Below are 14,004 nucleotides of genomic sequence, written 5' to 3'. Positions count from 1 at the left end.
TGCCCTTGTTCCTTAGTGGAATGTTCATGGGCAAAATTTGCAATAGTAGAAGAGAAGAGATGGACAACTTTATAGGGTCGCAAATCAATATTTCGAATTGGTTTGACGAGATTGGTATGCCCCCAAACTTTTAGTGGTTGGTATTAGCGTTGTTTTAGATAATTCTGAAATATTTCGAATGCAATTGTAGTTGTATATGAAAATGTCTTTTATATTTTGCAATCATTTCAGTATATAGTATTCATTATATATAATAATATCATATAATAAATATAGATTTTTTCTTTAAATATAATAATAACGCTAAAATTTAAGATGTCTTTAGATTAAATAATTAAAAAAGAAAACATAACAATATTTAAGTACATAGTATGACATTAATTTCCAATTTAATTTCGGTTTCAAGCCAAATTGCCGCTATAATCAAATTTGATCTAACAGTGGTTATCATTTCTTCTCCTTCTTGGGCGTAGATAAAATGAAAAGTAATCTTATCATAATTAAATTAAATTCTTTACATTCTTCTTTTGGCAGAAGGCTAAACTTAAACTAAACAAAACTTTTTTAAAGTATTGAGAATAAGCTTAAATTTTATAATTCATAATAACTATGTGTCTATATATGTACGCATGTATGTCTGTAAATCAGAAAAAATTTTAAGTATCCTTGTAAGTTGTTTGAGGGGCTCAGGGTAATTAGGGAATAAACCCACCAAAAAAAAAAAAAAATCTCAAAAAGAGGGCTTACTACTGCTCATGCCACGGGCAGGCAAACTGTTTGTCTTTGTGTGCGGATTATCACGGGCCTGCGAATGGGCCACCACTATGCTGAGACATTGAACCCATTCTTCGGCATTCTTGCCATCCTTGGGTTTGAGTATTAGAGTTTGATCGGCAGTGAAGATTTCAAAAGCCTTGGGTATGTTACGGGCTCCTCGAGACACCTTGACCGAGCGTATTTGATTGACATCAATGCTTTCTCCACCACTCTGAAAACAAGAAACTTCCAATTGGAATTTCAATAATTACAAATTTTTATGTTTTTCAACTCACCGATCCTTTGCATGACAAATGTGCCCCCGATAATGTGAAATATCTGGTACGCCATCTGCGGAATAATCGCCACTTTCCCTTCTTCTCCTTCAATTGTCCCTCTATCATTGGCTGATTGCTGCCATTGAGAAAACCCATAGCCTTATCCGGATGGTTGCACAAAAAGCAGCCCCATTGATATTCCAGTTCATTGCAGTTAGGATTGGATTTATCAGTCTTGGAGACTTCAAAGACATCTAAGAAGCCCGAATGTCTTAGTTCATTGACAAGAATTTCACGGTCCTGGAAAGGGAAAAGGATGTGCTTATAAACGAAATTCATTGGAAGTTTGAATAGAAGGTTAATTATAACAAAAATATAGGTTGACTTTCTCATTGCTTTGAGTGTTACGAGTGTTTCGCAAAAGTTTGCCAAATTTGATAATTTATAAATCGAAACTAAATATATGTATCTCTTCTGATGTCGTACGACTTTTCAATCCAAATGTTATGCAAAATCTTCATTGATGTAGCAACGACGGAGAGACCCAGAACAATCCAGCGTAGATCCGTCTAATCAAGAATTTATAAAGGCAAAACAGCAAAAGAATAAGGCAGCAGGAGCCGACGGATTGACAGCTGAGCAAATTAATGCTGAAGAGGCACACACACACACACAAAAGGCATGTAGCTTAGTTTGTTTTTACAATCTAGATAGAAGAACGCGCATACATATATGTATGCATAAGAATTTATTGTATTTTTTTTTTTGTATTTACTTAGAATAAAACGTAGTTTCAAACTAGTGTTTCATGAACGCAAGACCCCGCAGACATTCAACTTTGACTGCGAGAAAATCAAGCTTTCTAAGTAAAGTACACCCAGATAAAAGTTAATACCAAATGTACTCATGTCAGTATCATACGGTATTGATAGTAAAGCAACACCGTATGATACAAAAACAATATCGGATGAAACATAAAATGATTAATACCGTTTGGCACCAGTCTTATTACCGAACTGGTATTGGTTTTAATACCAATCTGTTATTGCTTTTCGCACCAGGCCGAGAGGGATTCCAACTTTAACTGCGAGAAAATTAAACTCTTTAAGTTAAGTACACCAAGATAAAAGTTAATACCTAACGTACTCATGTCAGTACCATACGGTATTGATAGTAAAGAAACACCGCATGGTACAAAAAAATAATGCCGCTTGGTATGGATAAAACATAAAATGATAAGTACCGTTTGGTACCAGACTTATTACCGAACTGGTATTGGTTTTAATACCAATCTGTTATTGGTTTTCGCACCAAGCTGGTATTGATTTTAGTACCAAACCGTTATTGCAAAAAAAGGCAATTGAAAGAAATTCTATTTAATAATTACAATAAGTAAAAAAGCGTAAGTTCACCGGACCGAACTTTGGATAACCACCAACTCGGGTATATACATCAACCAACAAAACTCACTGTTCCACATTTCGGTGAAATCGGACGATAAATGCGTCTTTTATGGGCCCAAAGCCTTAAATCGAGAGATCAGTCTATATGGAAGCTATATCCATATCAAGACCGATCTGAGCCAAATTGAAGAAGAATGTCGAAGGGCTCTACACAACTCACTGCCCGAATTTCGGCGAAATCGGACGCCTTTTATGGGCCCAAAGCCTTAAATCGAGAGATCGGTCTATATGGCAGCTATATCTAAATCTGGACCGATCTGTGCCATTTGCAGAACTATGTCGAGGGGCTTAATTTAACTCACTGTGCCAAATTTCGGCAACATCAGACAATAAATGCGTCTTTTATAAGCTTAAAACCTTAAATCGAGAGATCGGTCTATATGGCAGCTATATCCAAATCTGGACCGATCTGAGCCAAATTGAAGAAGAATATCGAAGGGCCCAACACAACTCACTGTCCCAAATTTCGGCGACATCGGAGAATAAATGCGCCTTTTATGGGCCCAAGACCTTAAATCGAGAGATCGGTCTATATGGCTGCTATATCCAAATCTAAACCGATCTGGGCAAAATTGAAGAAAAATCCCAGGGTTGTTGTTCCAAAATCCGCCAAAACCCATTTTGCGGGTTTTGGGCGGCCCCGCGGCTCCCGTTTCCAACAATAGACACCATTTTGTTTTGGTGACTGTTAGAGTGCAAAAAATTTCGAACGAATCGCATTATCAATCTCCGAGATCTGGTATTTTTGAAATTAGGGTAATGAGAAGTGCTTTTTAGGGGAAACATTTCGACTCAAATATGGATATCAAATTCGTGTCCACTCCCAAATCGACTTTGAGCCCCATATTGTCATGATCGGTAAGTACGAACCGTTTGGAGAATGTTTTTGGGCTGGGCGCCCACCGGCACTTTGCCCTGAAAATTGATATCAAATTCGTTCTCTACTCCCAAATCCCGTTGATTTAAGCTCCATATTGCTATAGTCGGAAATGAAGTTCAGTTTAAGGGGTGATTTAGGGCGTACCACCAAATTTTGATATCAAAATCGCTTTCTACTCTCAAATACCCTTCATTTGAGTCCCATATTGCTAAATGGGTCAATTTACCTATTCGATGTATTTTTAGGAGGCAAAGCGCCACGTTGACTTGAACGCATATTTTTAATCTGTTCCCAAGTATCTTTCATTTGAGTCCCATATAGCCATGATCGGCTGATATGCCCATTTGGGGGTGGGGAGACCTCCCATTTCATGGACGTAATTTTTTACTGCCTGATAGTTTTCATTTGAGTCCCATACTGATAGGAACGTTTAGAGGTATTTTTGGGACTGAGGTGGCCCGCTGAGTACTTGGACCCAAACCCCCTACACTTCATAATCTTCTCCCGAATACCTTTCATTTAAGCCCCATATTGATATGGACGACCAATTTGTCTGATTTTAGACATTTTGGAGATAGGGCGACTTCCTGGGTACTTGGACCCAATTTTTATTACCATATTCGTATTCTACTCCTGAATACCTTTCATTTCAATCCCATATTGTCCACTTTTATTTTAGGGTGGTACTTTTGGGTAAGGGGGAGGGTCCGTCCCCCCTTTCGATATCAAAAAATTATATAGCCTATGGGTTCTGCCAGACTAACCTACATAATCTGTGAAAAATTCCAAGATAATCGGTTCAGTCGTTTTTGGGTCTATACGGGACAAATACTAAACAAACCGACAAACAAACACAAATTCATTTTTATACCATAGCCATTATACCCACCATAGCATGGGGGTATACTAATTTCATCATTCTGTTTGTAACTCCTCGATATATGTGTCTGAGACCCCATAAAGTATATATATATTTTCGATCGTCATGTCATTTTAAGTCGATCTAGCCATGTCCCTCCGTCTGTCTATCGAAAGCACCCTAACTTTCGAAGGAGTAAAGCTAGGTGCTTGAAATTTTGCACAAATACTTCTTATTAGTGTAGGTCGGTTGGTATTGTAAATGGGCCAAATCAGACCATGTTCTGATATAGCTGCCATATAAACCGATCTTGGGTCTTGACTTCTTGAGGCCCTAGAGGGCGCAATTCTTATCCGATTTTACTGAAATTTTGCAAGTAGTTTTTTGGTAGCACTTCCAGTAACTACGCTAAGTATGGTTTTAATTGATATAGCTGCCATATAAACCGATCTTGGGTCTTGACTTCTTGAGCCTCTAGGGGCCACAATTCTTATCCGATTTTACTGAAATTTTGCACGTGGTGTTTTGGTATCAACAATTGTGCGAAGTATGGTCGAAATCGGTCCACAACCTGGTATAGCTCCCATATGAACCGATCTTGGATCTTGACTTCTTGAGCCTCTAGAGGGCGCAATTCTCGTCCGATTTGACTGAAATTTTGCACTTAGTGTTCTGGTAGTACTTCCAACAACTACGCTAAGTATGGTTTTAATCGGTCCATGTTTTGATATAGCTGCCATATAAACCGATCTTGGGTCTTGACTTCTTGAGCCTCTAGGGGGCGCAATTCTTATCCGATTTTTTTTGCACGTAGTTTTTTGGTAGCACTTTCAACAACTGTGTTAAGTGTGATGCAAAACGGTTTATAATCTGGTATAGCTGTCATATAAACCGATCTTGGGTCTTGACTTCGTGAGCCAATAGAGCACGCAATTCTCATCCGATTTGTCCAAAATTTTGCATGTGGTGTTTTGGTATCAATTCCAACAACTGTGCTAAGTATGATTCAAATCGGTACATAGCCTGATATAGCTGCCATAAAAACCGATCTTGGGTCTTGACTTTGTCAGCCAATAGAGCGCGCAATTCTTATCCGATTTGGCTGAAATTTTGCATGAGGTGTTTTGTTATGAATTCCCACAACTGTGCTAAGTATGGCGTAAATCGGTATAGAACCCGATATAGCTGCCATATAAACCGATCTGGGATCTTGACTTCTTGAGCCTCTAGAGGGCGCAATTCTTATCCGATTTGGCAGAAATTTTGTACAAGGGCTTCTCTCATGACCTTCAACATGCGTGTCTAATATGGTCTGAATCGATTAAAAGCTTGATACAGCTGCCATATATACCTATCTCTCAATTTTGCTTCTTGAGCCCCTACAAGGCGCAATTCTTATCGGAATGAACTGAAATATTACACAATGACTTCTGCAATGTTCAACATTCAATTCATTTATGGTCCGAATCGGACTATAACTTGATATAGCTCCAATTGCATAACAGTTCTTATTCAATATTCTATGTTTGTCTTAAAAGAGATACCGCGCATAGAACTCGACAAATGCGATCCATGGTGCAGGGTATATAAGATTCGGCCCGGCCGAACTTAGCACGCTCTTGCTTGTCATATATAAGAAGATTCCATTTACTTATCTAGGTACTTACTTTCAAACTTGGAAACTGACTTGTGACCAATTCCGTGAAGCTTCTATTTTCACATTTGAGTATTTGCCAGATATTCTTAAGATTACTAATACCAGGTTCGCGAGTGCTGAGCACGCTTTTTTCTTTGACCTATGGAAGAGAAAAATACAGATAATTTAGAGTTTTTTTTTTTGAGTTATATTAACACCAATAATCCTTATATTAACGATACTGTTGGTCAACATTTAAAACAAATCGTTGATATACTCACATAATGTCGCACTTGAAAATCGAGAAACATCAAATGTATCCAAGTTTTTGGATTGCGGGTTCTCATGGTGAAGCAAGTCTTCGAATAGAGACAATGTGGTCCACGTATCTGACAGGCAAAATGCAATTTGGCAACTTTTTTCGAACGCCTCTCTGCAAATTCATTTGAAACTTGTTTTGTGTAAATTTGTTTGTTTTTTTTTTTTTTTTTGGTTGGGGTCGTGGTGTTGTAGAGGTGTGGGAAGATCGGAACAAAGATCGGGTGCAAGGATACATAGAACATAGTACGAAGGATACATAGAACATATTAACGTTACATAGATTGGGGCATTCATAGTTTCAGTTGGATTATTTGGTTGGTGGATCAAAATTGAATTACACAGAAGTGTTTGCCAAGAGCGAGAGAGAAAGAGAGAGAGAGAGAGATAGAAAAAACAAAAGTATTGAAAACATAATACGTTAGATAAAGTGAATGGAATAGATGGCACATGCATTGAATATATTAGAGTGAGATGAATAGGTTGATGTGTATGTGTGTGTGTGTGTGTGGTGTGTGAGTGAGTGAGCAGAAAAAACAAATATGAATAAAAATTACAAATCAAAGAACACATGCAATAAAAAAAATCTACCCTTCAAAGAGGCATACCAAAGATTTTTTTTAAATTTTAAAACAAGTAAGAGCGTGCTCGGCCGGGCCGAATCTTATATACCCTCCACCATGGATAGCATTTGTCGAGTTCTTTGCGCGGTATCTCTTCTTAGGCACACAAGGAATAATGAATAAGAACTGTTATGCTATTGGAGCTGTATCAAGTTATAGTCGGACCATAAATGAATTGAATGTCATTGTTCATTCCGATAAGAATTGCGCCTTGTAGGGGCTCAAGTAGCAAAATCGGGAGATCGGTTTATATGGGAACTGTATCAAGCTATGGATCGATTCAGACCATATTGGGCACATAAGTTGAAGGTCATGGGAGAAGCCGCTGTACAAAATTTCTGCCAAATTGGATGAGAATTGCGCCCTCTAGAGGCTCAAGAAGTCAAGATCCCTGATCGGTTTATATGGCAGATATATCAGGTTATGTAACAATTTCAATCATACTGAACACAGTTGTTAGAAGTGATATCAAAGCACTACGTGCAAAATTTCAGCCAAATCGGATAAGAATTTCATTCTCTAAAAGCTGATGAAGTCAAGACCCTAGATCGGTTTATATGACAGCTATATCAGGTTATGAACCGATTTGAACCATACTTTGCACAGTTGTTGGAAGTGATACCAAAACACCACTTGCCAAATTTCAGTCAAATTGGAGGAGAATAGCGCCCTCTAGAGGCTCAAGAAGTGAAGACCCAAGAACAGTTTATATGGGAGCTATATCAAAACATGGACCGATTTGGCCCATTTACGATCCCAACCGACCTACACTAATAAAAATCGGGAGATCGGTTTATATGGGAGCTGTATCAAGCTATGGATCGATTCAGACCATATTGGACACATAAGATGAAGGTCATGAGAGAAGCCGCTGTACAAAATTTCTGCCAAATCGGATGAGAATTGCGCCCTCTAGAGGCTCAAGAAGTCAAGATCCCTGAGCGGTTTATATGGCAGCTATATGAGTTTATGAACCAATTTGAATCATACTTGGCACAGTTGTTGAAAATGATATCAAAGCACTACGTGCAACATTACAGCCAAATCGGATAAGAATTTCGCCCTCTAGCAGCTCAAGAAGTCAAGATCCCTGATCGGTTTATATGACAGCTTTATCAGGTTATGAACTGATTTGAACCATACTTTGCACAGTTGTTGGAAGTGATACCAAAACAAATTTTCAGTCAAATTGGAGGAGAATTGCGCCCTCGGCCGGAATCCACCTAGGTTTCCATTTGATAAGTTCTTTGAAAGACTTGTTACAGCTGTTACAGCCAACTTGTGCAGTGCATTTGTTTGTAACATCCAGAAGGAAGAGAGATAGACCCATTGATGAGTATACCGATCGAGTCGGAATCATTTTCTGATTCGACTTAGCTATGTCTGTCTGTCTGTCTGTTAGTTTGTGTACAAAGTACAAGTCGCAGTTTTCATCAGATCGTCTTCACATTTGGTACAGGTATGTTTTTGGACCTCGATCGTAGCGCAGAGGTTAGCATGTCCGCCTATTCGGAACTGCGTGCAGCAGTGCAAAACCTCTTTGGAGAGAAGTTTTACATGGCATAGTATTGGGTTGCCCAAAAAGTAATTGCGGATTTTTCATATAGTCGGCGTTGACAAATTTTTTCACAGCTTGTGACTCTGTAATTGCATTCTTTCTTCTGTCAGTTATCAGCTGTTATTTTTAGCTTGCTTTAGAAAAAAAGTGTAAAAAAGGGATATTTGATTAAAGTTCATTTTAAGTTTTATTAAAAATGCATTTACTTTCTTTTAAAAAATCCGCAATTACTTTTTGGGCAACCCAATATTTCACAAATATTGCCAGCATTAGGAGGGGAAAACCAACGCTAAAAATTTTCTGATGGTCTCGCCAGGATTCGAACCCAGGCGTGTGGCGTCATAGGCGGACATGCTAACCCCTGCACTACGGTGGCCTCCGCCTAACGCAACTCACTGTCCCATATTTCGGCAACATCGGAAAGTAAATGCGCCTTTTAAGGACCCAAAACCTTATGTTGAGAAATCGGTCTATATGGCAGCTATATCCAAATCTGTACCGATCTTGACCAAATTGAAGGAAGATGTCAAGTGGCCTAATATAAATCACTGTGTCAAATATCAGCGAAATCGGATTATAAATGTGCCTTTTATGGGGCCAAGACTTTGAATCGAGAAATCGGTCTATATGGCAGCTATATCCCAATTTAAACCGATCTGAGCCAAATTGAAGAAGTATGTCGAAAAGCTTAACACAACTCACTGTCCCAAATTTCAACAAAATCGGACAGTAAATGTGCCTTTTAAGGACCCAAAACCTTATGTTGAGAAATCGGTCTATATGGCAGCTATATCCAAATTTAGACCGATCTGGGCCAAACAAAGATGTCGAATGGCCTAACACAACTCACTGTCCCAAATTTCAACAAAATCGGATAATACATGGCTTTTGTGGGCCTTAGACCCTAAATCGGCGGATCGGTCTATATGACAGCTATATCCAAATCTGGACCGATTTGGGCCAAGTTTCAGAGAGATGTCGAGTGGCCTAGCACAACTCTCTGTCAAAAATTTCGGCGAAATCGAAAAATAATGCGCCTTTGATGGCCCCGATATCTTAAATCGTTAGATCGGTCTATATGGCAGCTATATCCAAATCTGGACCGATCTGAGCCAAATTGAAAAAAAATGTCGAGTGGGCTAACACAACTCACTGTCCCAAATTTCGGCGAAGTCGTACAATAAGTACGCCTTTTATGGACCCAAAACCTTGAATCGAGCGATCGATTTATATGGCAGCTATATCCAAATCTGGACCGATCTGGGTAATATTGCAGAAAAATGTTAAAGGCCTTAACACAACTCACTGTACCAAATTTCAGCAAAATCGGATAGTAAATGTGCCTTTTATGGGCGCAAAACCTTAAATCGAGAGATCGGTCTATATCCAAATCTGGACCGAGCTGGGCCAAATTGAAGAAAGATGTCGAAGGGTCTAACACAACCCACTGTCCCAAGTTTCAGCAAAATCAGTTAATAAATGTGGCTTTTATGGGCCTAAGACCCTACATCGGCGGATCGGCCTATATGTGGGCTATATCAAGATATAGTCCGATATAGTCCATCTTCGAACTTAACCTGCAGAGTGCAACGTCTTATCATCTTTCCCATGCAGCCAACGCATGCTATCACTTGCTGCACGGATCCTACATGAGCGAGCTCGTAGTCGTATGTGTCCCGTTATGGTACCGAAAGTTCTACTGACCTCCTTCTTACTTCCTTTCAGTAATAGCCTCGTCTTCTCACTATCCGGATCTCCCTATAGGATTTTCTACGTCCTATCGACCGTTTCGCTGTTCCACAGGGTTGCATGCGCATTCGTCGCCTACGCCCTAAACTCGGACTGCGTCAACCCGAAAGGCTTCGGGTTAACCAAGTTTTTTGACGGCAGTCCTCTGGCCTTCACTGCCAAATCGTCTGCTCTATAATAATTAAACAGGCTGGGCCGAACCTTAAATACTCAACACCTCAGGTACCGTGTATATAAAGTCCACATTTCGAAAAAATCAGGAGCAAAGACACCACTTATGAACCCGTAGCAGCTGGATCAAAATATGGTCCGATCTAGGTCAAATCCAAGACGGAGGTCTAGGGTCTAAAGCAGCTCACACTTCGATAATTCTGCGAAATCGTTTAATAAATAAGCCATTTCTGGTTGATAGACTAAAATCGGAAGATCAGTGTATATGGCAGCTATATGCAAATATTGTCCGATCTAAACCATTCTCCGCACGGACGACGAAAGGCCTAACACAGCTCACAGTGTTCAAATTCAGCGAAATTCGGTAATAAATATGACTTCTATGGACCTTAGGTCTTAAATCGGGAGATCGGTCTATATGGGGGCTATTTCAAGATACTGTCTGATCTAGACCGTATACGACACTGATGTCGGCGAAAGTGGGTCATAGATGCGGCTTAGACCTTAAATCGGGAGATCGGTTTATATGGGGGCTATATCAAGATATTGTCCGTCATCGGTACGGATGACGAGAGTCCTAAGACAACTCACTGTGCGAAATTTCAGCGAAATCGGCTGATAAAAGCAGCTGCTATGGACATTAGACCTTAAATCGGGAGATCGGTGTATTTGACAGCAATATATCTAAATATAGTCCGATCTGGACTATACTCGGCACGTATGTCAAGGGTAAAATTTCAGTAAAATCGCATAATAAATGCGCATTGTATGGTAACTGGATCTCAAACCCAAAGATCTTTCTATATGGGGACTATATCATGGTATATTCCCATATAGCCCATCGTCGAAACTAATCTGCCTGTGGACCTAGAAGGTCCAGGTTGTAGCGAGATTTCAATAGCCAGAAGGATGGACATGGATAGATCATCTTAGAAACTCACGAGCAGAAGGGCCAACCCCCATCGGCCATATTTTTCAACCATGACAATATGGGGCTCAAATGAAAGCAATTTGGGAGTAGAGCTCGAAATTGATAACCACTTTCGGAACAAAGTGTCTGGGGGTCCAACCGACATACTGTGATACTGGAAACTTAATTTCCCTTGGACATTCCACTAAGGAGCGGGGGATACTTCTCTCCTATCAATGAGTGCAGTCCGATTAAAATTTAAGCTCAATGATAAGGGGCCTGCTTTTTTATGCCGAGTCCGAATGGCGAGCAGCATAGCGACACTACTTGGTAGAGAAGTTTTAACATGGCAGGATACCTTACAAATGCAGCCAGCATTAGTAAGGGGAAAACCACCGCTGAAAATTTTCTGATGTTCACGCCGGGATTTGAACCCAGCCGTTCGGCGTCATAGGCGGACATACAAACCACTGCGGGCAGGATGATTTTGATTGTCCAAGCATAGAAGACATTGACCACAATGTCAACATTATTAAGACTGCACTAGTGGAGTCTTTCCAAAGTAGTTGTCCTCTTCGAGAAAGTACATCAGCCCCTGAAAAACCCTGGATGATTGGGGAGATTCGCTATATTTGGGAAAGAGGTCCGCAGACTTTATAACAGAGCACGTCGTAACCAAGCGGAAGTTTATTGGAGTGTGTATTACACTCGCTATCATGGAATACAATAAGATTACCAGAGCGGCAAAACGTGGCTTCTGGAAGCTATTCTGTGACCAGGTCGATAGCATTAATAACGCCGCCGAGATGAAAAAGTTTCTCTCAAAAACCCATCTCCAAACCGAAACTACATGGGAGTGAGAGCAGAAAGAACGGAGGACATGTTGAGGCTCTTGACGAAAACGCATTTTCCACAGCATGCGACAGGACTCACGGAGACACCGGAATCTTGGAATAATGAGGTCGATCGAAGGTTTATCATAACGGAATTTATGATCAAGAAAGCCTAGAGGAGCTTCAAACCATTTAAATCGTCCGGATCTGATGGTATATTTCCGGCGTTACTACAAAAGGAGCCCGACTATGTGGCAGCTCATTTGGCCACTATTTTCACTCCGAACGCCTGGCAAGGTAAGTTATGCAACACTAAAGGCCTACAGACCCATAAGCCTTACGTCCTTTCTGCTCAATACCTTGGAACGCATTGTGGATACCATGATAAAGAGTAGGACATCCAGTGAACTGCTCAAATACAAACAGCATGCCTATGTCAAGGGAAGGTCGATGGCGACTGCCCTGCACGAGATTGTGCATAAAATAGAAGAATACTTCGATGCCAAGACGTACACATTGGCGGACCAACACATTGATCCAATCCTTAGGCCAATACCGGATGGACCAGGTCCTTAGAGACTGGATAAATCACATGATAAGAAACTGGTGGATAAATTGCGGGTCTCAAGTGGCACAGGGCACGACACAGGGGTAGTGCTGACAAACCAACGATATACGCAACATTCGATATTTTCGATAATTCTCATAATAAATATCGATAGTATCGATTTATATAGAAGCAATATAAATACACAGACCGAATAAAACAAAATTGAATGCGTCAGTTGGTTGTCATGAGAGAAATCATTGTACAAAATTTTAGTCCAATCGTGTGAAAATTGCGCCATCTATAGGTGCAATGTAACGTAACAGATACCATCGGTGTCGGTTCGCTTATTTTTGTTCAATTTTGCAACAAAAAAAAATAACTTTTCCCATAGTATCGATAGGAAAAATGTCAATCGATATTCAGACAAAAAATAAAATATCGATAGTGCCATCGATATTTTGCCAGCATACACAGGGGGGCATTTTATCGCCACTCCTATGGGTGACCACCATAAATAACCTATTACGGATGCTGACTGCTATGCCGACGATGTTATCATTCTTCGTAGGGGTAAGAATCTGAACCAGCTATGCAGAAGGGCCGAAAGGGTCTTGCTTATGGCATATGACTGGGCTAGACCCAGGGATCTCAATGCAAATCCAGAGAAGACTGAAATATGCCTGTTCACGAGAAAGACGAAGGTGGGCCAATTTGACGCGCCATGTTTTCTCAATAAAACGATTGTGATATCTGACAAGGTCAAATACTTAGGAGTGATCTAGGATGGGAAACTTAATTGGAAGTGTCAAATTCAAGAGCGCACTGATAAGGCTCACAGATATTGGGCACTATATAGACGGGCCGTAGGTTCGAAATGGGGCCTGAATCCGAAGATAATCCAATGGCTCTACAGGAGCGTGATTAGACCAATAGTTACTTACGCCTCAGTAGTTTGGTGGACTGCTATGGAGAAAAAGTGCAACATAAGGACCATACAACAGGTTCATAGAACATGTAGTCTTGGCATAGACGGAGCGACGAGGACCACGCCCACTAGGTCACAGGAGACTATACTAGATATCCGATCCATTGACATACAGATCAAATGTGAGGCAGCTACAGCGGTTATGAGACTTAAGGCGATGGGAGAATGGATTGAGGATGGGAGCAGCTACGATGGGAACAGCGACGATAGGAAACCTGGAAGGAAGGGAAGAGGATACCTGAGAAGACACTTCAGGTCGTGTGCGAGGCACTGCTGCCAGCGTCATAGTCTTGGACTGACTGAACCCTAGTTTTGCCGTCTGTACAATCATGTAACACGGATGGATCAAAGCTAGAGGACAGAGTGAAAAGGCTCACAGATGTTGGGCGCTATGTAAACGGGCTTTAGGCTCTAAATGGAGCCATAATCCGAGGA

The 14,004-nt window shown here is 40.5% G+C and overlaps 1 protein-coding gene across 2 annotated transcripts in view; it reads right to left on the bottom strand.

Moving 5' to 3' along the window:
* Positions 1-282: 282 nt before the first annotated feature.
* Positions 283-14,004, bottom strand: part of LOC106086947 (protein melted) — a 56,776-nt gene continuing 43,054 nt past the window's right edge. Inside the window, exons 8-11 of one of the 2 annotated variants that reach the window (XM_059360179.1) lie at positions 6,154-6,323; positions 5,904-6,032; positions 1,053-1,334; positions 283-988 (exon numbers count right to left, since the gene is read on the bottom strand). In XM_059360179.1, coding sequence (XP_059216162.1) covers positions 731-988; positions 1,053-1,334; positions 5,904-6,032; positions 6,154-6,323 — 839 coding nt within the window. In that variant the 3' untranslated portion in view covers positions 283-730. The remainder of the gene's footprint in view (positions 989-1,052; positions 1,335-5,903; positions 6,033-6,153; positions 6,324-14,004) is intronic. The other variant, XM_059360180.1, reaches the window with a different exon arrangement.

The sequence above is a fragment of the Stomoxys calcitrans genome, chromosome 1 (genome assembly GCF_963082655.1).
Source record: "Stomoxys calcitrans chromosome 1, idStoCalc2.1, whole genome shotgun sequence".
Classification (NCBI taxonomy): Eukaryota; Metazoa; Arthropoda; class Insecta; order Diptera; family Muscidae; genus Stomoxys; species Stomoxys calcitrans.
The sequence above is the reverse complement of the archived record's forward strand: the minus strand, read 5'-3'. Positions and strand labels throughout refer to the sequence as shown.